Source organism: Poecilia formosa, unplaced genomic scaffold, assembly GCF_000485575.1.
Source record: "Poecilia formosa unplaced genomic scaffold, Poecilia_formosa-5.1.2 Scaffold154, whole genome shotgun sequence".
In the NCBI taxonomy this organism is placed as follows: Eukaryota; Metazoa; Chordata; class Actinopteri; order Cyprinodontiformes; family Poeciliidae; genus Poecilia; species Poecilia formosa.
In genome coordinates, this window is record NW_006800093.1 from 1,542,798 (window position 1) to 1,567,545 (window position 24,748).

Here is a 24,748-nt window from a genome sequence, read left to right on the forward strand (position 1 = left end):
TTAAGCTGCTGTTGCACAGTTCTTTTTTTTACTTCAGACTTTGTCTGGACTCGTTGAAGGTCTTTGCCGCAACCCTACTGATTTACTGCTCCTGTAAACCATGTCGTAAAGAGAGGTTGCGATGAATTTACGCTTGCTAAATGGTTAAAAAGAAGGTATTTTATTTCAGAAACAGCTACAAAAACATTCTAGTGTTAGTGCAAATTGTTCAGTAGTGCTGCTACATCTGTCACAGCTTTGTAGTTGCTCTGAAAAATAGCTGCACAACATCTTTCTTTTTTTTTAAAAAAACAGTAGACAAAGAAACAGACAAAACATCCCCCGGGAAGAAAAATATGTACAGTCCAAGTCCCCTTAAAGCGAAGCAAAGATCCAACATCACAAAGTTCCTCGTCAGCCAATGTTTCTCGTCACAGATCCTCTCCGCATGTGGGCCCCGGAGGGGATCTGCCTCTGTGTCTGGTGGTCCAGTCCGTGGATGTAGTGGTGGTTCTGAGCGTACATGAGTCCCCCGAAGGAGTCGGCAATCCCATAAATAAATGCCAGTACGGAGAGTGCGGTTCCAATGGCGTAGAGCTTGAGTACCGCAGCAGCCAGCATGATGGCCATGCTTGGTTATCTAAAACAAAAACACACACAAAAAAAAACATCGTGTTACACGTTTTCACGAGCAAAATCTAAAAATTGAGATGTGAATGTTGAACCCCACATACTCTAATACCCCTAAATACAATCCAGTGTGACAGAAGTCAATGTTGTGCAGCTAAAGTGACTCGATAAAAAAAGAGTAAATCAGAGAAACAGTCAATAGGCGCCATGGCAGCTTCAGAGAGGCTGTGAAGACATACACCTCAGACTTACCAAGAATATGGCTTTTGTAGCAGAACAAACACGTCAAGCATTTCACAAAGTTGCAAAATTAGGAGCACAAAACTGAACTTTTTGGCCAGCATGCAAAATGCTAAGTAAATGAATAACACATCAACAACAACAACAACAAGACCATTATCATAGCACGGTACTGTAGGAAAGCTGTGAGAAAGTTACTGTCCAAACCAAAATCCAATTGAGAATATATGTGGGAAGATTTGACAATAAATGTTTACAGATGCTCTCCGAATCTCCATCCAGTCTGATTTAACTCAGGCCATTTGGGTCAGGATGGTTCTGCAACGGTGGCTGTATCCAAATCCCATACACATAATATATATATATATATATGTGTGTGTGTGTGTGTGTGTGTGTGTGTGTGTGTATATATATATATAAGTTTTAAGAATCCGAAAATCATCCCATAAAAATTAAAATAAATTGTCAATTTATTTCCACGCCACAGTTTCTCGCTACGATATTCTACTGCATACAATCCACAGTCACAAACCGCAAACCGTGAGGATGCGACTGATCGATGCATAAAACACATCGGAAGCGAAACAGAAACCTTTTAGTAGCATCATGTGCGCGTAGTCGCTGTAGATTTATTTTTTTATTTTATTTATTTATTTATTTTTTTGTAGCTCTTAAAGGTGAACGTAATTACAAGGAGGCGACGCCAAACGCAACGGTAACAGAACAAGCAGAACGTGGCTCCTTAAATAAAACGGAAGACCTGACGATTGCTTGCGAGCCAGCGAGCAGAGCTTGCAGTACGGTTTGTTTGTTCGCCGAAGTGACAAGAGATCCACATACCAATGATCAGCAGATGTTTCTGACTTCGCTTTCTCCTGGGCAGATGTGTGGGGAACCGAACCGAGCAGAACAGCTGTAAAGTCCGTGTGAAAGGCTCAGCACAGAACTGGGCTGCCTCTCTCTCTCTCTCTCTCTCTCTGTCTCTCTGCTGCTGCTGCTGGAGCCTATCGTATAACAGCTACTTCCTGACGGGTTTTTCCACGGGAGTTTTTTTTTTAATTTTTTTCTTAAATACCTAATTAAAATTCGCATTCAAGTCCTACTTCGTTTATATGTGAGTCATTCAGCACTCGACGTGGTTTAATGATTCAGTACAATGCTTCGTCGTTATTTGCCAAATTAAAGAAGACATCTATTATTTTCCCTGCCACTGCAAGAAAATTTAGGTGACCCACATTCTTGACTTTCCCCTTCGCAGCTTTTTACTCTATCCCGTGTCGGAGCAAAAAAAAAACAAGACTGACTTCTTATCCTGGGTCTCCACAGTCTGAACACTTCATAAAAACCTATAAGACTGACGTTCACAGTTTTTCATAAAAAATTGACAAAAACTAGGAGGGTTTAAAAATACTCCTAATTCTGAACAGATCCAAGTTGTTGTGGACGGTAGAGTATTATTTGAAATATATTTCTTGTCATAAAGATTTTTGAAAAGTGAGAGTTTGGGTCAGGTATTCATCTTCCTTTTTATATTTTACTCCGGCTAACAAAATAAAACTTGACTTCTAAAGTCTGCTTAGGTTAAATTTGAGCAAAAACATCTAAGCTACAACAGGCCTGGCTGACCTAAAGCAGACCTACATGGAAAGTGTTGGCCCTCTTGTCTCTGCACGTTTCTTTCCAGATGCTTCATACTTTGTTTGGGAACGTACACAAGCATTTTATAAACTAGGAGTGCCATTTGGCTTCATCTGAATTTGATTTTTAATTTACCATTTGCTTTTTTTATTGGTTACTCTTAAATGATTCAGAATATTGTTCAAAGTTAAATATGAGGCAAATATAAACTGGTTAAAGAAAAATTTCACTTGACTTTTCAAGTAATTTTTTTTAAATTAAGTAAAGAGCTGTACAAACCAATATGGTCCTACATGGACAGGCAGCTGCCTCTTGAGTCAAGAACTAGTTGTTATAAATAACATTAAAACACCATCTCTCACCAGCCGTTGCTACCAAAGGTAGCACAACCTGTTATTAGGCCGAGGGCTCAATAAAATTTTACACGTGAGGCCGTGTAGGCTTGGAAAGCTATTTTGCCTCCATAAATGAAATTATCATTTGAAAACATTTTGAATTCGCTAAAGTTATCTTTGTTTGATATGAAAGAATTTTGAACATCTGAAACATAAGACAAAAAAAAAAGAAGCAAAATGCTGAAATCTACAGAGTAAAACACAATGTAAAAGGTCACTTTTTATTGTTGGAACATCGATGGCCTGTTAAGGTGGCTAACATTGAAAATATGAGAATACAATGCACAGTTTCACTTCATTGTGCTAGGAAATAAAGGAGAAAACTTATGGCAAGAAAGTTGAAGTTCACTCTGACTTGTGCCTAAAGAATGAATGTGTGTGACGAGACAGACACACACTCATTCTCACTGTCCAGAACAGGCCTACTCAGACTTACTTAGTAAAAATTCCCTTTACAGTCTAATTTACCCCTTCAGAACCTTGAGTATGATGAAATGAAGCAGACATGATGTTCATTTCCTGCAGTAAAATAACATTACTCCAGCCAGCAGGCACTATTCCAAATCTCCTAAAGCGCATCTAATGATAAATGGTGATAATCTCTTCTTGGAAGAATTTGCTCTCTATAGAGAAAAGTGTAATGATCAGCAAAAGCTGCGTCAGACTAACTGTACTGTTTCAGACTTTTAGGAAGGATCAAGTCTCATGACTTCCTGTGCATGAAAACCCAGAGTTGCGCAACACCCTTACAGACTCGGCGCTCCGAAAACCACTGAATGAAAATGCAAGCCTTTTGAATCGTGCCAAATCAACACCAAGTAAAACAGCAGTGTTGAGTAAATGATTCTGTTAAACATACAAGCCTTTGTTGTACATTTCTTTCAATGTCTCCAAGCAAGAAATGGCAATAATTATTAGCTTTCTGAAAATTAGTGTGCATGTGGAGCCAAGTACAAACGTATTTTGTCAGACTTTGTGGTCCATTCTGAGCGGATGAAGGTATTTTCTTTCACTTTTTCTAAAAAAAAGTTAAAGTTCTCGTCCATTCAGCGCCAAGCAAGTTCAAACTTGACAAAGGAAGTTTTCACAATACTATCGGTGTCATGTGTCAATGCAAACTGTAAGGCACGCTCAATTTACACTTACTTTAAGATGGCTTTAATGATCCAGAACCGTCTTTTAAGAAGGGTTTTAAAAACAAAAATGACAGTAATGGAGAAAAAGATGACTAAATGTTCTTTTGGTAAATGGTTAGTGTGATAAATGATAAGTAATAAATGAGTCATTTTTGAATGCATTGATTTTATTGTGCGCAAGAGCAATGGCTGATTCTCGGCACCTTTCACAAGCAGCCAAAGTGATCCTGGAAGGCAGCCAGCAATTCAGATTTCTCTCTGGTTTTCATTACAGTGTCTAGCCCAAAATGAGAGCGTTCTCTGAAAGACAAATTGCTCAACATTCAGTCAAATGTACGCAGCTGCTGAAAGAAGAAAACAACAAAACAGAGAAAAGGCGCTGGATTATTAATTTTGAGGTGTGGAACCTCACATTATTAGTCTTCCCTTTAGTCTCCATTCATCTTTCCATTAAATATTAGCTGATTCCCAGCCTATTCCATGGGAAATAATGCATGGTGCTGCCACCACTATCTTTAGTTTTTCATTGTATGATGAATTTATTTACCAGCAAGGTTAAAAGATTTATTTTTGGTATGCTACTCTTTGTTTTTCAACTCTGTGTCACTTTAATGGGTAGTACAAACCTTAAATGGAACATCTTGCGGTTTTTGTCTTTCACTTTTTCCACAAATGCCTGTTTTGTGACATTTACACCAAATACCTTTGGGTTTTTTTTGTGGAGTTATACTGAGATGATGTTGCACACAAATGGATTCTTTTTACTGATTAGGTGACTTTTAAATAAAATTGGTTGAACTGAGTTTTATTCAGAGAAAGCAGAGAGATAAAGTGATGAAAGTTCATATTTTTGTCAGAGGAAAAAAATTGAATTTTTGGTCAATTTGATAATTAAGTACTGCTTTTTCTTGGTCTGTCGACTAAGAACCCAATAAAACGCATGGAAGTTCATGGTTGCAATTTGACAGAATATGAAAACGGTTAACTATGTCAAAAATTGTAAGAGACTATTTTTTTAATCGAGCACAAAACTCACTAAATTAAAATTGCTACTTTATGATTATTCATAAGGATGTCTAATACTGTGGTAGTGACCCCAGAGCGGATGAGTTTATTTAAAAAACAGACCAGTTAATTGGAGTAAATGAACAGAACCCTCCTGCCCCCCCAAAAAACAAAACAAAACAAAAAACAATGCAGATGATGAAATATCTGAGAAAATTAATGGCGTTCAATGCAATGACACAAAGAATCCACTAGGTGGCAGCAGTTAACAGTATTGTTTTTAATCGCCTGAATAAAATTGATACTCTGTCTAGATGTAAGGTTTCGTTTAGATTCTTGAACCTGATGATATAGTAATCTATTAGTTTAATTGGTCGGTCTGAATATTTTATAACTAAACGATCTTTTACAGCTTGCACTCATATTCAATGGATTAGAACAATTAGTTTTTCAGAGACTTATCAGATGAAAAGCACCATGTGAAAAATAACAATCTATAAGCAAATATTAAACATGTTATTGACTAAGTCCAAATGAGTTTTTTTTATTGTAATATCCTAATCTCGCATATCGCCTTTTCATTAGCTGCAAGCAGAAATCCATCATAATCAGCAGAAATAAGGATTCGAAAACCTCAGCCTGTGTGTAATTATGAACGTAATCATGTCTCACTTAGTGAGTTACTGAAAAGTAAATGATTTCCCAATTTAATAAACCAAAATAATACGTCTCTTAACTTTTTATGTTTCTTTCTTTGTCAGAGACACTAAGCGAGGGAAAGAGGAATGCATTTACTTTGGTCAACTGAAATAGATGGCCCCGGATCCTTTCAAGATGTGGGATGTGAAATCAATTCGGATCATCTGAGATGCGTCCACCATGGTCTCTCTTTTATACAAAAGGAGAACTCTTTCACTGGGATAACTACTTGCCTGTTCAACCTTATGACTTCAATTTGCCTCAGTGGGTCAGTGGCCGTCCACGCTGTGCACATGATGTTCATTATGCTAAATGCAATCCACTGAGGAGCTGCACATGTGGAATTAAGAGGTGGGCTGTCCTGCATGTGACACTCTCAGATGAAATTAAGCTCGTACCGCAGTCACTCTGGGAAAGAGCTGACAGGCCCGTCCTTCGAAACCGACAGTCGGTTTTCTGATGGCATGCACACTTTGTAGGAGAAAATTTTCTGTTCAAAAGAAGCGGTGATGGTGGAGGTATATGGGAAGATTTAACTGGAGCGCAGAGGGCTGGCTAAGAGGATTTTCCATTTTAACGTCTCACCAGGTGTCAAAGTCACTCAGTCCTGATTTCCAGGGGACTGAAATCAAGGCCCTCCTTCGTTCATGAGATAAGAGCCTCAATGGACAAGGATCGTTGTACATTTGTCACCAACAGAAGACTGTGCAAAATTATAAAGTGGTAGAAAACGGGGAGGAGAGGTTAGATTTATTGGCATGTTTGACTAACAGTTCAGGAAGGCAGCCAAGTCTTGGTAGCTTTAGAGTTGCGTGTACTCGTTCTGTTGGTTGTACATTTACCATGTGGTATCAGGGAAAAAGGGGTCTAACTACAGAGGCACGTCAGCTTTTAGGTTTCCTTTGCAGCTGAATTTGAAATGGGTCAGTTTGCCGCCACTTTATTGCTATGCACTGCCTTTTGTAGGCCTGTCACATAGAATCCTAATTAAAGCTTGTGGATATAACACAACAAAACAAAATGTGGGAAAGTTCAAGAGGTACTGCACACATGGCAAACTGCACATACTTGCCGCCTGTAATGATTTTGTTTTTATTTGGTACAGTGGTTTTGAATCCATTTGGAGAGGTCGTGTAACCTGTTAGTGCAATCTGCTTTCCAAGAATGTCATGACACAAATGTGCTTTGGGCACAGTATGTTGGGTTAGGCTGAATCTCTGACTTTTAGCACTTATTTATTCCAGACAGTAATTCACCTTTGTGATGTCGGCGTTGCCCTCGCAGGTGTAAAAATGCGTTGCTCTCTTTTCAGACCATGTTGCCTCTAATGCCGCAATCCTCTTTGTGAACGTGACGTTGTGCCCGCTGATAGAAAGCAGGATTAACCCATGCATAGAAAGAGAGCGGAACATTAAGAGAGCTTCATGGAGCACTCAGCAGGATACGGCAACGCTCCTGTTGTACTCAGGAGCTGAGGGCAATGGGTTCCTCTTCCCATGCGCACACGGACATTAGATAAAAAAATAAAAAGTCTTTCCTCTTCCAAGATTTCAGCAGGCTCGCCACAACAACAACAACAACAACAATGCATGCTGCAGGGACCATTACTACAGTGACGCCTTCTGGGTGGGAGAATCTCCTAGGCGACGTCCCCTGCTGACACGCCTACAGGTAGCCGATATCTTCCTACAGGCAGGTGCATCCTGTGCACCAGCAGACGGAGCAGTCTGAGAAAGGCTGAACTTTCTTTTTTTATAGACTCACAATTGTTTTGGTAAGCAACAGCAAAAGAAAGCGAGTATATGCCAGGATTCATATTAGAATACTGCGTTTGTTTTGCAAATTTTATGATTGCTTTAAGTTTATCGTGCTTTGTTTCGGGGATTACTTCCCTGTGGATTTAAGTGGCTGTTGGAGATCTTTACTTTTCTTTCTTTTCTTTTTTTTTTTTTAATTGTGTTGACATAACTTGCTGCACAACAAGACTGAGGGGCCCCAGTAGATTCAGGGTCAGACCTCAGGGCCAGCGATGGAAAGATTTGAATACGGGTGCTGTGTGGATGGAGTGAGAGAGAGTCAGCACATCGACTACCGAGGAGTTGTTGGGGACACACAGCCTTCGTATACAAGTGCTCCGCTGAAGGAAGGGGATCACTGCATCCGGAGCATTTCACATATCCATAGACACGAAACAGCAGCCCAGCGGTACAACGCCATACGGACTCAAGCGGGTTTTTCTCCAGAAAAGTGAGTATTCAACATCTTACTTGGAAAAAGGTAGTAGAAAAAAAGGACACAGATGTGGCACCACACTGAAAAATGCAGATGAACTACAGGCCAATCACCTCCATGTTGGATTGATAAAGTAATTCAAAAGGAGCCCTGATCATGTATTGAGTTTCCCTGATGAAATATTCAAAATGTCTGAGAAACTGAATTTGGACTTTCGTTAACTTTAAATAATCAAAGTGAAAAATCACATAAAAATGAAATAAAACATTTTGATGATATTCAAATCCGTGAGATGAACTTGAATATCGTCAAGTCACACATGCAAAGTAAGTTCATGTCGGTCAGTCTGACTGTCAGCATGCACCTCGCAAATTCCTGGTTTGAACTGACCCGCAAGTTGATGCAGTGGACACGAACGCGCAACACTAAGAGCTATCCTCTCAAGTAGACGGGTGTTATTTTGAACCCGACCCTTTCTGATCCTCGTGCACAAGCTCTGTGATTCACCACTCGGGCCAGAGCAGGCAGAATGCAGTGGGGAAGATAAACAGCGCTGAATCAAGTGCTCAGAATAGCAGCAGTGCACAAAAGAACTACTGACCCATATCTGTAATGACCCACATTCGATATCACAGAAAGACACAGAGTGTAACAGATCTTCCTGAGTCAACTCGGCAGATATCAAGCAACTCTTACCGAAGACTCAGGAGTGTGAATTATATTTGTCAAAATTCTGCCCTCTGTTTGCAATGGCTTGTACAGCAAAGTTCTGATTGGCAGTTTTCTCCTGGCCTTTCGGAGCTGCAGTGAGGTAATGACAGATAAAATTAGCAGCGAGGAAGCAACAGGAAATGATTCTTGGCTGTCACCTGCTTGATGACAAGGGCAACATGTCAATTAGGACGCATGACTGCATGAAACAGCTATCACTTGCGAGGTTGGCGTACAGATGGGTTTAGGATTACTTCTGAAACCGTTCATGTAAAGTCATGCTGCAGTTTCAGAGTGTATTCTTATCGTTTTAAAATATGGCATCCTCTAGCACTTGTTAACTTCCCAACATGAGATGTTATCTGAGAAGAAAGTGGCTAAAACAAAGTAACCCAATGACCTAACAGACACCGAAAAAAAACAACAAAAAAACAAACAATAAAAAAACTCAACTTGTAGTGTCTATAATGCCGACCTTGCATAGTTAGATTTCACGTAACTGCTTTCATGTGAATGAAGTGGTGACCGCTCTGTGCAGTCAGGCCAAATATGATCATGTGAATGAGACACAATTTCAAACAACCTTTTCTAACATCAACAAGATGGTTCACTTGAAAAAAGGACAAGCAGTCATGAGACATATAAGGTCTTGCGTATCTGATAAAAGTAAAAACTGAAAAGCCACAAAATGTCCTTGTTCATTGTCTGAAACGTCCAGAATACACAATGCTAATGTTAGCCTGTTTGTAGCGCCTTTCAGCAGTTGTTCTACCTCTAAATGTCAAATTTCATCATTCAGCCTCGCACATATTCCCGTCAACTCTGATCAGCTTCCCTATGGCATGCTTACCCATAGGGATGCACAAGGTTAGTTTTCTCCCACCCATAAGATTTTCTTGTAGATCAATTTTGGTGTCACTGGATTTCATAGGGTTGCAAGAGTGAACGGGGCTGAATATAAAAACATACCATGATTTTCATTTGTAATTTAAATGTTTTTATTAGTAAATGTTGAACAGTACAAGTAATGTTTCTTCCACTTCACAACTTTGCGTGCTGGTCTATCAAAAACAATCCCAGGAAACTAAATTGCACGGCTGCAAAACGTGGACAAACTTCCAAGCAGCATTACTACTGTTGCAACACATCGTTATTTTATCTGGCACCGCATCTGGAACATGGCTGCTTAGCGGTGTTCAGGTGGTTAGTGGGTGACTACTGGAAGTATGCCCCCAAACAGGATTCTGCGTAGGCACACAAACCCATACAGTTTTATCTCGGCCCTGATCGCAGGATTGATTGGGTTAACTGGCCTCATGGTGGAGGTAGGGAGGAGGGGATGTGACGCTGCTCTCAGTACATAACACCAACACTGTCTGCAGACACAGCGACCAAGCAACCACTTCTCAGCCTCCTGCAGACATATTTATTCACATCTTGGACTGAAGAAGGATCTTTGTTTTCATCCTGTTCATTTATCTACGAGGTATCGACGTAGTTCCGCCTTTATAGTCGCCTTCGTACGGTTTCGCGATGGTCTCACAGCTGGAAAGTTGTTCCCTATTTTTTTTTTTTTGTCAACGTGGGCATCTGGTTTCTGAGGCAGCTGCTAGCTTACTCAAAGAAAGATGCTCGACTTTACTCCTGGGGTAAACTTAAACAGTGTAAGCCGGTTTAGTAGCTGCTAAATGGCGTGCAAGCTTAAGTCGAAGACCTTAAATTGCCGGAAGAATTGACTGAACCCTAAGACAGGGCAACAAAAGCTGCTAATGCTACATGCTAGCGGTCGCTCCCACATGTCTACAACGGAGTAGTCTGGATGTAGCTCATGTGGTTACCCACAAGTTAGTTATCGTTAATATGGAAATATATTGGCTTTATAATGGGTTTAACAGCAGAATTGTCCGAAATGTTTGAATTTTATGTATGTAGCGTTATGGCGCTAGAAGCTTTTTAAAAATGATAAAATATTGTTGACTCAGAGTTTAGGTCTTTAACATTTATATGGGCGTTACAAACTGGTGGTGATAATAATGTTGGACTATTGTGAGTGACTGGCAGATATTATTAGGCATTATTGCTCAAAGCTATTAATGTTAATCATTGAACTAGCTAGCCTAGATGTAGCGACTAAACAGGTGTTAACGCAATTTTTTTTCCCCTCCCCGTTAAATAGTTAATTTAATGCAACTTTTGCGGAAGTTTCAGTGAAGTTTTCTAACAGGACATTATTTCACAAGCTTTTTTCTAGTATACAGTCGCAAAAAAAGGACACATGTGAGTCCAGGGCCAAACTTGCTTTAGAAATATGTTAAAAATAATAGAAGTCTTCCTTCTAGATATTCACCATTATTTATATTCTGCATTCTACAGTATAAATAATGTATGTTGTCCTTATTTCTAATTCGGCGTGATTAAAACGCTAAAATACTACTAATAGTTGCGACATTTGCCTACTGTATCTTCAGTGAAAGTAGTTTGTGTTTTTCACTATACTCCCTTCATTACTCTTAAATATACCTTTCCAAATGCTGCAGAAAAAAGAAACAAGTTGTTCATGTTTTTGTTTTGCTGGTAGATGATTGCAGTTAGTTCCTCATAACTTTTTCCAGATGCATGGTAAAAGCCAGTTAAAAGATAAACAGGATTAGGAAAATACCATAAGGTGGGCTGCATCCTGTTCCCAAAATGTAGAGATAAGCGGCCCTCGTAATAGATTTTAAGGCCTATCATAAATGGTCAGATAGAGATACTCCATTGATGCACCTCAATGTAAACAGCAATGATCTGAAGCATCATATTTTTTGTTATCTATGGGTGTGGAGTGCTAGCAGCTAATGTTTGCTGGCTGCCGATAATCTAATCTAGGTCACCAGGCCAGTAACACTTCAGTCAACATACATATGATGGTGCAGAGGGGTGTTTGTGTGTTTCATTTAATTTACTATAATTTTGAGCTAAATTTAAGAAAAAAATGTCCAACTGTTTACCTACAGTGATGGATTTGTGTGTTACTCGGTCAACGTTCAGGGTTTATGCTGCACATTGTGTGAGGACTATTGCACTGTTGTTTATTTGTTTTTTTCTACTTTCGTCATGCAATAGTTCAGATCTCGTGGTGGCAGTGTGTTACTTTATAACTAAGCTTCTATGTGATTTAAAATGTTTCGTATAGGACACCGCATTTTGTACAGGTCCTGCGAAACATTAAATCCCTGTTGTCATGTGCATATTTTTATATTTTTTCCTGAGGTTGTGCCTCTGTGTGATTTATTTATTTTTTGGCAGCATGGCGGATTATTTAATCAGTGGCGGTACGGGCTACATCCCAGATGACGGACTGTCGGCACAGCAGCTCTTTTCAGTTGGCGACGGCCTTACGTACAAGTAAGTATCCACGCATCACAGAATGCAAGTGTTTCTTTTTTTTTTTTTTTTTCTTCCCCACACATCTGTGCACATTCGTGAAACAGAATCAAAAGGTTTACAATTATGTTTTTTTTTAAAGAGCTCAATTAGGTTACGCTAAGTTAAGTGTGCACATCAGTGCTTTGTAATGGTCAACGCATTTTGAACCAGCAGATCTGACCAACAGTGTGTTGTCTCGGATGGCCATACGGCTGAAGAGCTATGCTCTAAAGGAGATGGGTTGACTTACAAGTGAGTAAACCAGTCATCTTCAAACTATTAAAAGAAACCCTCTGTCTATGGAGGATGTTTTTTTTTTTTTTTTGTTTTATTTAAAGGGGAAAGCAAATTATTGCTCTTTAAGGAAAAACTATTTGCATTTATCCCAAAATTATGATGATTTTCATGCAATAAAGTGTCAAAACTTGATCTTTGTTATGGGGGGAAAAATAAAATTGCTCCAGTCAGCATAACGCTTGTTATTGTTATTTACCTAAACAGATCAGTAAAGTGCTTGGCCTCTCTTGTAAACACAGAATGCATGACTAACACTTTATGCTATTTCTTGCACATTGGGTCTAATTAAGCACTGCTGCCTCACCCTTTCTTGCTTCTCTCTTACCATGTTGGTGGCACATGCTTTATGGATCAGCTGGCCATGAATTTGAAACTTAAATTCATAGTTGAAGCCCATAGGTTTACATACACTGTATTTAAAGACGCATAACCTGTTTTTTGTTTTTGTTTTTTTTTGTTCACCAGTGTTAAATCAGACAGTTTAGGTTAAGTTCAGTTTCTTTTCTACAGTGCAAGTAAACCTCAGGTTTCATCTGTAAAGAAATGGCAAAAACATAAAGCCATCCATCTTTTTTTGTTTTGGAACAAAAAGATTCTGAAACTGAGATGCATGCGCAGCTTCTTTCCACTCGCATAAATCCCCAACCATTATATCGGTTTTCAACAGTTACTCATGCCCGGGATCCCTCTGCAGCTTCTCCTCTAGAGCACTTTTAATTAGCTGAAAATCGCAAAATTTCTGGCCTCGTTCTGCTTCGCTGCTGCTTAGCAATAAGACAACATTCCTGTTTCTGTAAAACATTTAACTTGTAGCTGCCTGAATGGGCATCGTGTAGCTTAGTTAAAGGTTTTGTTGTCTTTTTGTTTTGTTTTGTTTTTTTTGTCTAAAAAAAGATGATTGTAGCACTGGTTGAAATTCAGCATTTTTTTTCTCGATTCAAAATAAAAAATGTGATGTGTAAAATCTTTTTTTTTTTTTCTCTACTTGCGAAAAATCTAACAAGGAAGGTCACACAGGAAGTCATTGTTAGTGAGAATAGAAACTTCCTGTATCATTGTGCCATAAATACTAACGCAGAAATCACACTTCAGACGTCAGTCTAGTTTTTCGGATATGTGCACCTGCATGTTGAATACTTAAGCCTGATTGACATCTTTAAGCCCGGGTGTTATTTGTGTAACAGGCAGAAACAAGAAGACGGACTACTTTTTTAATGTCGAGAGATTAATCGTTGAAAAAGCAAAAGTGGCGCCATGACGGGGATTAAATTACAATGCCTAACAAGAATATTGCAACGTGATACGTTTGATAGAAAGACTTAGGTAGATCATAGTGCAGTGCTGTCTGAAAACCGGATAGTTTGCGTAGTATTTGAAAGTAGAGCAGAGGTTCACCTTTCATCAGGACAACAACTCTAAAGACGGAGATAGAAGACGACCAAATACAGGCTCACTTTCATCCTTCTTCTCAGACTGTAACATGAAATTGCATTGAAATTAATGTAAATTTGAAGTTTGTTACCTGAGAATGATTGGTAAAGGTCAATGGGTTAAAAAAAAAACAAATCAAAGGGTAATACAAAATTAAAGCATCCACCATAATTCATGGTTGTACAAAACATTCAGCAGACAGTATTGTTTCAGAAACATGATTGGCATGCAGAACATTAGTCTTCACAGTCAAGTAATGGGTGTCTGTGCATACCATTTATAGATTTGAAATGGTTTTAATTTGATTTTAAGAATGCTCTTTATATTTATTTAATTTCTTTTGATTGTTCCTATGCAAAAATGCGAAATCCCTTGAATGTTGAGGTGAGAGAAAGTGAGCAGAGTGACCTTTGTTTGTTTTTGTTCCTCTTCAAACACTCCCACTTAGCATCCTGGATTTGTCTACATTTAACATTCAAATGAAAACCACAATAAGGCCACAGGCCTTTGTTTCCCTTCGGAGTCGGAGCCTGTTTGCTTCCGACTCTTGAGTCGGTTCAGACCGTGATGCTGCTGAGGTCTGAGGCTCCAGCTAAATGCTAACAGATGTGGACCCTGCGTGCCGTTTGCGGCTGGAACTCCTGCCATTTAGCGTCCCGTTTCAGGGAAGCTATTTTTGACTCCCGGTCTGCACCCACGCTGACGCAAAGTAGATTAAAAGTCATCCCTCATATTCCACTCTCCTGCACTCTTCATGTACGCCAGTAGTGCTCATCTCTCCTCAGTTTGGATCTGTTCCTACTATGTGCTTTTCATTTTAAAAATGCAACGCTCCCATTTAGTCCTGTGCCGTTCCATTCGTCTACTGCATGGTCTCACACCCATCTGCAAAAACCACTAAGTACACACAGACTGCCTGAAGAGAGGGGGGGGTGGCGACACACAGTATTTCTGTCTAGCGTTTTCTCCTCAAAATTCTTTCATTCTAGTTCTTGTAGTGTTTACTCGGCACAAAGAGGTCAACTCCAGCTTCTTAGCAGGTAGATGGCATACCCTGCTGTCCGTAGTGTCTGTTCTCAGCCATGTTTTTCTTTTGGAAAACATAAAGAGGCAACTCGTAACAGTAAGATGTAATTCCAGCCCTGAGTTTGGTCCAAAAACGGTTTATGTTGTTCGGTCGACTCATATTAAGTGAGGTCTTAATCTGGAGCTCCTGGAGTTTCTATTAAAGATCGATTATGTTTTGAGATTTCAATGACGATCCATTATTTTTCCATTAATTTCTGATTTCTTCTTTGTCTTTCAGTGACTTCCTGATTTTGCCTGGCTTCATTGACTTTACCTCTGATGAAGTGGTGAGTATTTTCTTTTTTTATTCGTGAGCTAGAACTTTCTGGTTGGCGCTTTGCTCCCTCACGACGAAAACGTTTGGAAAAGATCTTCTCAAACGAAAAGAAAGCAGAGCCGCATGTAAAGTCTTCCACTGTGCATCACAGCCTCGTTTTCTACATCCAGTTGTTTGCAGAAGTCGTGGTATTTTCCACCTCTTACTGACACGAGAGCTGCTCTTTTTCTGACTTGCTGTTTTTGCCGAGTGTGGTGAGACGCCGGCTGCACCCACACCCCTCGGGTGTTTACGTTCATGTCTGGTCAGTGGCTCATCCGCCTCTCAGCAGATGGGTTAATCTCTGGGCTTTGCGCGAAATGAAACCTCCCTCTTCTGCCCCCGTCCATTTCTAAGGGTTTCAGTTTAATTGATCTATAATCTCTGCTGCTGTTTTAAGGAAACAAGTTTAACGAAATATCTCTGATCACAACAAACATGGAAGTTCATGATGGGAAATACTAACCGTAACATCAACATGTTGGTTTGATACTTGAAGTTTTATGCCGTTGTGCAATATTTGATTAAATATGTGAGGTTTTTGACGACTTTTTTTTTTCCATTGAGTAAAATCAGAATGCGGTATTATACGTTTTGCCTTCACTGTGAACTCCTGAGAAACACTGCGATCTGCCTCCAAAGTTTACGTCTGCGTGAGATAAAGAGCAAATTCGAGACGTGAGTTAGACTGATGCGCCGGTTTCCCATGCGAGGAATGCTGCTTCTGTTTTATTTTATTTTCTTTCACAAGTGTAAAAAAGAAAAATCCCAAAAATGCTGGTTCTCGTGGGAGTGAGTGATAAGTGAAGATAAATTCTGTTGTTTAGGGGGAAAATAGTCATGAGCCCTGACGCAATTTACTGGATTTGATGTTCAGCCATCTTAAATCACAGAGTAACACCAAACTGAGACACTTTGGGGTTTTTCCTTTCCCTTTAACCAGCATTAACTTAAAACTAGTGACACACGCCCCCTGCTGGATGAAGTGTGCAATCTTGTTTTAACTTTTACAGGACCTGACGTCGGCACTCACCAAGAAGATCACCCTGAAAACGCCTCTCATCTCGTCGCCCATGGACACCGTCACAGAGTCGGCCATGGCAATTGCTATGGCGGTAAGAAATGCAGAATTCGCTTTTATATCTTTTTTTTTTTATCTAAGCGTACAACGTTTTTGAAGTTAAATGTGTTTTTTTTCTTCCTAATTTGCTAGCTAATGGGAGGAATGGGGTTCATTCATCACAACTGCACACCTGAATTCCAGGCCAATGAGGTCAGGAAGGTCAAGGTAAAGGAACGATTTCCGCTTCTGTCATGTTTCCCTATAAACGATGGGTATTTATTTATTTTTTAGTCATGCATGTTGTATTTTATTTTGACTGCAGAGGTTGTTGTGGTGGTGTTTTTGTTTTGTCAAATCTTACAAAAATGGAATAGAGTACAAATGATTAATCTGAAGCTGCTCTCTTGACTTTTCCTAATTTTTTCCCCTTATCTTTTTTTTTTTATTATTGTAGCATATGGTAACTTTCACCTTCTGTGTGTGGTGCATGTTTTTGTTATCGCCGTGTATGTTTTCCCTTTTTTTTCTTTGTTGCGTGCTGTGTATTACAATTTCTTACCTGTGTGGAGTTGTTTTTGCTTCATCTGCTGCTTTACTCACAAACAAAACCCCACTTTGGTCACAAAATGATTCACGATTTCATTCACTTTCCTGTTCCTTTCCAGAGGTTCGAACAGGGCTTCATCACAGACCCGGTCGTAATGAGTCCACGTCACACGATCGGAGATGTGTTTGAGGCCAAAGTAAGACACGGTTTCTCTGGAATCCCCATCACGGAGACGGGAAAAATGGGCAGCAAGCTGGTTGGGATCGTCACCTCCAGAGACATCGACTTCCTCTCTGAGAAGGACCATGGCAAACCTCTGGAGGAGGTGTGCTGCTTTGCAATTTCTGGGAGTTTTTCCACACTTTGATTTTGTTTTATCGCCGTAATCATGCTTGTAATCTTCCAGGCTATGACGAAAAGAGAGGACTTGGTGGTAGCTCCGGCTGGCGTCACGCTCAAAGAAGCCAATGATATTTTACAGAGGAGCAAAAAAGGTGAACATTGGCGTGTTTAAGCAGAGTTCCCTGTGTTGCTTCCTAAGCTCATTTCGACGCTCTCATTTCAGGCAAGCTTCCCATTGTGAATGATCGTGACGAGCTGGTGGCCATTATCGCCAGGACAGATCTGAAGAAGAACAGAGACTACCCTCTAGCATCAAAAGATCCACGCAAACAGCTCCTCTGTGGTGCCGCCATCGGCACCCGGGAGGATGACAAATACAGACTGGACCTACTGGTGCAGGCTGGGGTTGATGTGGTTGTGCTGGTAGGTGTTATTTATATATAAATATATATGTTTTATGATTATTATTTTAGGAGAAAGGTGATCTTTATTTTTAGCAGTGATTGAGAAACGGGCCTGTTGGAAGATAAATCAGCATGACCTGCAGCAGTGTGTTCATGTCAGGACGTGAAGTTGCTCTTAAGAGAATTTTAGTTCGTCATCCCTCCAGCGAGTTTAGCCACAGAGCGCCCTCTGGTGGCCGCTGCTGACCACTGCGTTATTTTGTGAGCTTTTGAAGAATTGTGCTGGATAAATATACTACAAACTGCAGCTCTATAGTCATTAAAATATTTATAAGACCTTTAAAGTACAATCTTTGTTGTATTTTTCTATTATTGATCTTCTGTTGAAACATTCACATTAATATTTCCTGCCTGCTTTCTGTCCAGTCTGTAATGCAATCACAATTATACGGTTGTTAATGTAAAATCCACACATAATTTTTTCATATTTTATTCAGAACTTTTTGAAGTGTGGTATACTTTCACCTAAAACAAAAAAAAAAATGTTTCTGTATTTCCAGGATTCTTCACAAGGCAACTCAGTGTATCAGATCAACATGATCAACTACATTAAACAAAAGCATCCTGAACTACAAGTCGTGGGAGGAAACGGTGAGTTTGTTGCAATTGGAAATGGACGAGTGTCTGAGTTAAAGGTTAAACCCAAGCAACTTATAGGAGCTATTTCCCTATTTTCAGTTAAATTTGAGAGTTTTAGAAAAGTAGCAGCACTTGATAAGAATGATTTCATTGACCTTCCACATGTCATGACACAGAAACTAATGCTTGTGTCAAAGAGAAATGTTCCACAACAGCAGGACATTGACAAGTGGCTATACCTGCAAAGCATCAAGCTCCACAACATTAGATGATCTGCTCATTGGCACAAATGCACCTAAAGTATTGGAGCCGTGGGAGCTGCTCAACAGTCGGGATGAAGGCCCATATGCAGTTTGGACCCGAGTTGGATGGGTCATCAATGGTCCCCTCCGGAGTGAAAGGGACAAAACAGGCTTCCATGCTTTCACTGCAAACAGGATTTCTGTTAAACGTCAATAAATACATCTGCAATGAAGCAGAGGGCAAGAACATCTACCTGGGAAAAGATGCTACCAGCTTTTCTTCCCAGCTCCAAGATGGACAGGAGTTGCTGGCTGAGGAGATTCGCCAGAACCTGCAGATCTATCCAAAGTTGGGTCAAGCAGAAGCTGACCAGAACAGACTGGAGGAAGAAGAGGATGCCCGTCTAAAGCTGGAGGAGGTGACCGGTGAAGGAAAGATGGCGCTGGTGGACAACATTCTGGTAATGGAGAACCAGAACAACAAGCTGCTGAAGGAGTGCAAGCTGATGAAGCTGAAAACATCTGTAGCTTGGACACCTTGGGCTGTCTCTGAAGATGGCCAGCTGTACGGTCCAGTGGTTGATAAAGGAGTCCTCGGAGTGAGTGGACGTCTCGGAGGACCTGCTGTGCCACCTGGGGCTGGACATCCAGTTGTCCCGTGTAAAGCCATACATGTGACATTAATTCTGTGATGCATTTACCATCTGCTTGGTCCAGCAGGTAGAAACCACATGTTGACCAGACTGTATTAGAGATGCCGGATAATCAGTGCAAACTCTGCTGCCAGAAAAATCCTGTCTGACTGTGTTACCTGCAGAAGAAATGGAGGAAAACTTCTGGAACAAAAAAATGGCAGAGGAAAAGATCCCACCAGATAAACCTCCATTTACAGACATTGGACCTGATTGTGCTTTTCATTTGAAAGTGTTTCATGCCCTGGATGCCACTTCCTGTAGTAATGTAATCAGAAGATTCATCTGCAGGAGTGGTCCAGTTTCTTCCATCAGGTCAGATGATGAAAGATTGCAAACTGTTTTCTGTGAGGCTGAAGCCATTCTGAATGACAGACCCATCACTTTGATCTCTGATGATCCAAATGATTTAGAAGCTCTCACGCCCAATCACATCCCTGTGTTGAAGAGCAAACTTGTTCTGCCACCTGGACTGTTTCAGGAACAAGACCCGTACCTCAGACGCAGGTGGAAGCAAGTACTGCATATGGCTGGAGCTAATCTAAAATCTAAAAATTCAGTTAAATTTATAGTTTAGATTATTTAGTTTATTTTTATTTTTTTGCTTATTGTCTAGTTGATTTATAATTACAATTTTTGTTTAATTTGTTATTTAGAATAAATTAGTTGGTTAGTGTTTGGTAAAACTAATCATTGTTTTATCATTTTATTTGAGTGTTTTATCTAAATGTGTTCAGTTACCTAACTGGCTCTGACCAGTGATTCTTTAAGGTGCTTTCTTTATCTATAATGTAATTTTCTACTCAAGGGGTCCTTCTGTTCTGTAATCTCAGCATTGTTCTACTGAAGAAGGTCATCATAATAAACGCCAGTTCCCAAGCAGAGTTGAGTAGATCTTTGATCCTGTTAGAGGTTGTGGATCTCTCCCTTTGCAAAGGAAGGCATAAAAACCTCATTGGTCTTGTGTCTGGTCCTTTACAGGTCTTGAGCTAATTTTAAAAAATCCCAACAGTTAGTAATTCACTTAATTAGTTCATTAATTTCAGTTGGCATGTGGGTGTTTCACGGTATAAATAGGTAGGTGGGTTTTAGGTAGCTCATTATGCACGTGGGTGGTCATAAGGTTTTTTTTTACCAGTCTATGGAATCAGTCACTAGTCTCAGTCATCAGTCTGTCAGTCAGTCGGTGAGAGAACAGGTGCAGGAATCAGAGCAGGAGAAGAAGCAGAGTCCTGCGATGCCCGTAACTCGTTTTGCCTGAACTGTGGAATAAAACAACCAAAGAACTGCATTTTTAACTTTTTTGATCCTTTTGAATACGTAAACCAGGAACCCACGGTGCGTCACGTGACTATTTGAGTTGGATTCACCTTTTGTTTTGATCACCTTTTAATTTCTGAGTTTTTTTTTGTTCTTTCTTTGTTTTTGAGTTTGAGTTTTCGACAAATAGTCACTACACAACTGCTAACAGTTCTTGGAACTGTCTTACAAAATGTTGCAAGAGTATTACTGCTGCTGTCTTGTTTTAAAATAGTTTTTTTTTCCCCCCGCAGTGGTTACAGCAGCCCAGGCCAAGAATCTGATTGATGCCGGTGTGGATGCTCTGAGGGTTGGGATGGGTTGTGGCTCCATTTGCATCACGCAGGAAGGTACTCGACAACTGAGCACTCACATGGCAATGCAGAAAAGTTTGCAGTCGCTCATCAGTTGCAAAGCTACGGGACTGCAGGTCCACTACAGCAGACTGTCCTGCTCTGCATCACCTGTACTTATTTATTTTCTTAAATTCCTTTTAGTGATGGCCTGTGGGCGTCCTCAGGGAACGTCTGTGTATAAAGTAGCAGAGTACGCGAGACGTTTTGGCGTGCCGGTGATTGCGGACGGCGGTATTCAGACTGTGGGCCACGTGGTGAAGGCTCTGTCTCTGGGAGCATCGACTGGTGAGGCCCAAATGTTTACCAGGAGAAACAGCCCCCCCGTCCAATTTCCAGCTATTTCATAGCACCATTTGAATACCTGTTATCATACCACGTGTGAAACCTCTTCCAACAGTTATGATGGGCTCCCTGCTAGCTGCGACCACCGAGGCTCCTGGAGAGTACTTCTTCTCAGACGGCGTGCGACTGAAGAAATATCGGGGTATGGGGTCTCTGGATGCGATGGAGAAAAGCACCAGCAGCCAGAAGCGCTACTTTAGGTGTGTGGGAGCTAAAAAGTCTTAAACACAAACGTTATATTTGGGTGAAGTGAGTCTTGACTGGGTGATGTGTTCTCTTCAGTGAGGGTGATAAGGTGAAGGTCGCTCAGGGCGTGTCGGGCTCGGTCCAGGACAAAGGCTCCATCCATAAGTTTGTACCATACCTCATAGCTGGAATCCAACATGGCTGCCAGGACATCGGAGCAAAGAGCCTGTCTGTCCTCCGGTGGGGTTTCTTTCTGTTTTACTTGGAGCACGCGTGCAATATTTATGTATACTACATTAAAATAATTGGATTTTTCTTTTTCTTAGTTCTATGATGTACTCTGGGGAGCTGAAGTTTGAGAAGCGAACTATGTCCGCACAGGTTGAGGGAGGCGTTCATGGACTACACTCGTAAGTAACTTCAATAACTCCAAAATATATTCAATTTCTAGAATTGAGTTCTTTAGCTCTTCAGCCTCTTGACGGTTTCTATATCGAGGCATATTTTTTTTGAAACACACATTCATCGAGCCAGAACCAGAGGCTCGATGAATTCGTAACATGACTGTGATTCTGCTCACAGCGAGACTTCAAATTGACATTTTATGCTAAGCACATTTCTGAGGTCTGGCTTTAAGCTGAGTGACATCCTCCAGACTAAATGCTGATCTTTTTGTTTCTTTGCCTCCACAGTTATGAGAAGCGACTTTACTAAACGGAACTTAAGGAAGAGTGAAGGAGATCCAATCTGACAGTGACCAAATGTTTTCAAAACTTCTGCCAAAATCCGCAACAACACCCTCTCTGCTTCCTCTGCGTTAAGCCCACTCGCTCACTGATCACAAAACGGCTGATTCGGAGTAGAGGGCGGCATCGTAGCAAATGGAAAATCTTCAAACCTACACCGACTCTGAACACCTCAGACTTTGCTCTTAAGAAGTGGCGCATCAGGGTTATTGTTAGTCTTTATTTTTGTTTGTTTGTTTGGTTCATGAGTGTGCAGCCCCACACCAGGTTTGTGTGCGTGAGGCTGATGGTCGTGTGAACTTCAGGTTGCGTGAGGTTACAGTAAAGTCGGGACGGAGTAAAGGCGCGCCGTGTTGTCTTTGTCCCGTCAGAAACGGCTGTGGCGCAGATCAGCGGCGTCTTTTTGTGGCTCGCTTTGGGCCCCACGCCTACCAGCAAACGCGCCGCCTGAAGCGTAACCCATCCCCGTTCAGCAACACACACCGACGTGTGCGTCTCTCTTTGTGCACCGTTCCAGTCCGGGACGGCAAACCTTTCCGAGTAATAATTTTAGGTCATTGCAGATGTATGCTGCTCGTGTTACAGCACATGTTATTTACTTGGTGTACAGTGCGTTCTTACAATTGACACGTTTGTCATCGTTGTTAATTGAATCAGAATAGTGGGCGGATCTGCAGTGGGGGCTTTTATTTTTGTTTTATTTCCTTTTTTCCTCTTTGGAAATTCAATCATTCTGAGCCAAATAGCCAGTGCCCAATCTCAGTGTTGTTGGTGTATTTAACATGGAGGGCACCAAAAGCTAATGAACGTCAGATTTGTGTAGGATGTATAATGGGTCAATCATAAAGACTTAGTCAAAGTGGCTTTTTCCTTGTTCGTAATCTGAATATTTTTTTCAGAGAAAACTCTTTATATTAAACCTGTAGAGTCCTGGCGACTTTGATTTCAGCTGGAAGGTTTTTGATAATGCATAATGCATGTTGTTTTTTTTTTTTCACTGAGCCAAGCGAGGCTGTTTGTATTCTGCTTAGATCGCAAAAATACTGCCAAGTGTATCTACACTTCTTTTTATTTTATTTTATTTTTTGTTTTTAAACCTTGATACCAAAACTGATGCGGCAGTTAGCTCATCTGTTTCTTTCCTGTCAGGCATGGATTTGTTGCTTTTTTAATCTGTTCACCAGAGGTATGCCTTGAAATAGAGATGGACACGTCGGCTCGGTGAATGGCGACACGTTCTTGCCACATTTTGTTTGAGTATCTTTGTTCGTCGTTCAGTTGACGTTGGAGTTGGACGTTGTTCAAAGTGGATATCCTTGCCATACTTTTACTGTACGTTTTTAATTTGTTCTCTAACCCAATGAAGTTTCTCCATCCCACACCAGGTGATGTGGGATGGAGATCACATCACCTGGTGTGTGATCTCCACACACCAGGTGATGTGTGTGTGCTTGCAGCACTGTTAGTTGCTGCAAGCAACTAACAGTGCTTGCAGCGACAATGACTTTCAAGAAAAATGTACATGACTATGACTGAAGAAAGCAAATGCCTACAAGTTTGAAGAAACTGCTGTTTATTTTTCCCAGATTCCCTATTTAAAACAGGTCATTCAGCTGTCCAGAATGTCTTAATTGTGAAGTACTGAGTCCTGTTAGTCCATCCACAAAGCACAACCGACATTTTATTAATGTTTCTCCTCTGTATCAATTTCAGTTTTCAGCGATTGTCGACAGTGACACATTTTGCAATCAAAAAACCAAATGTTCTCTCTCCTTTTTTTTGTAAACTGATGGGGAAATCTTCAGTTATTATCCATCAGGGGATTTTGAGGAAGATCACTTTAGGATATGTTTACAGTAAAAACACTCATAAGAGGAAAGTTGCTTTTGCTGTTTTTAATATGTTAAAAATAAATAAATACAATACTGTGCATGAGCTCCTGTCATTCTTTTCTTTTCAATCAGATTTAGGTTTAACTTTAAGAAAAAGAAGACAAATATTTAACGCTTTATTTCAACTTAAATTAATATGCCAGTCAGAGGATTGTACAGTGCTGTGTACAGTAGGTCTCCTTTTTTTTTGTCACACAGAAATGTTTTGGTTAATCAAACAAAATATTTCTGACAAAGATAACTAGAGTAAACTGAGAACCCAGTAATCAAACTTTGATTTAGTAAAGGAAACTAGCTAGAGAAACCAATCTATGTTAGAACATGAATACGCTGTTATTAACACAATTATTGATTCACTTTATATTGGGGTTAAAAATCCTGGCGATCTCAGAGTTTAGGAAAATAATCTGCAAACTGGTGAGACCAGAGCTCCCCACACAGGGGTGCTGCAAGCCTGGCTCAGAGCGGGTCCCCGAGGGCTGACCGTCTTCGAAGCGCCACGGAGGATGGGCCGAGTTTTCAACCACAGTGGTCGGCTTACGCAGAACTCCCTGAAGGGGCCCCATTTCTCGAACCCTCAACTGGCGCAGCTGCGACTTGTCAAAAATATGGAGAGCGGCATTTTCAACGTAAGTGTACCTTTTTAGTGTTATAAAATATCCCGACAGAAATTAACACATGTGGTAAGTAGTGTTGACTTGACGCATAAGCTAATTTAGGCACAGGGCAGGTTAGCATGACCTGCTTCTGTTGGGTAGTGAACTTCCTCAGGCAAAAGGCTAAAATGATAAAAACAGCTTACCTGGGCAATAC

At 40.5% G+C, this 24,748-nt stretch overlaps 1 protein-coding gene and 2 long non-coding RNA genes across 9 annotated transcripts; 2 read left to right on the forward strand and 1 right to left on the reverse strand.

Annotated features, from left to right (window-relative positions):
• Window positions 1–144: 144 nt before the first annotated feature.
• LOC103146246 (uncharacterized) lies at window positions 145–1,855 on the reverse strand. Its single transcript, XR_477103.2, has 2 exons — window positions 1,690–1,855; window positions 145–619 (listed from the first exon to the last, which is right to left on the reverse strand). It is a non-coding gene; the product is annotated as an uncharacterized LOC103146246 (long non-coding RNA).
• On the forward strand, window positions 626–886 carry LOC107837588 (uncharacterized). The gene is made up of 2 exons (XR_001663620.1): window positions 626–754; window positions 834–886. It is a non-coding gene; the product is annotated as an uncharacterized LOC107837588 (long non-coding RNA).
• A 5,818-nt stretch (window positions 1,856–7,673) lies between the features above and the next one.
• impdh1b (IMP (inosine 5'-monophosphate) dehydrogenase 1b) lies at window positions 7,674–23,431 on the forward strand. 7 transcript variants are annotated; one of them, XM_016677371.1, is made up of 17 exons: window positions 7,674–7,969; window positions 11,954–12,052; window positions 12,245–12,325; window positions 15,108–15,156; window positions 16,199–16,300; window positions 16,399–16,473; window positions 16,703–16,708; window positions 16,914–17,120; window positions 17,202–17,289; window positions 17,361–17,560; window positions 18,102–18,192; window positions 20,668–20,763; window positions 20,911–21,054; window positions 21,167–21,311; window positions 21,394–21,537; window positions 21,624–21,707; window positions 21,990–23,431. In XM_016677371.1, exons 1-17 carry the CDS (start codon window positions 7,752–7,754, stop codon window positions 22,009–22,011), a joined length of 1,851 nt encoding a protein of 616 aa, XP_016532857.1. In that variant the 5' UTR covers window positions 7,674–7,751; the 3' UTR covers window positions 22,012–23,431. The 7 variants fall into 7 exon arrangements, with proteins under 7 accessions (XP_016532857.1, XP_016532858.1, XP_016532859.1 ...); XM_016677372.1 differs by having other exon boundaries at window positions 12,248–12,325; XM_016677377.1 differs by lacking the exon at window positions 7,674–7,969 and adding an exon at window positions 9,891–10,151.
• Window positions 23,432–24,748: the final 1,317 nt, after the last annotated feature.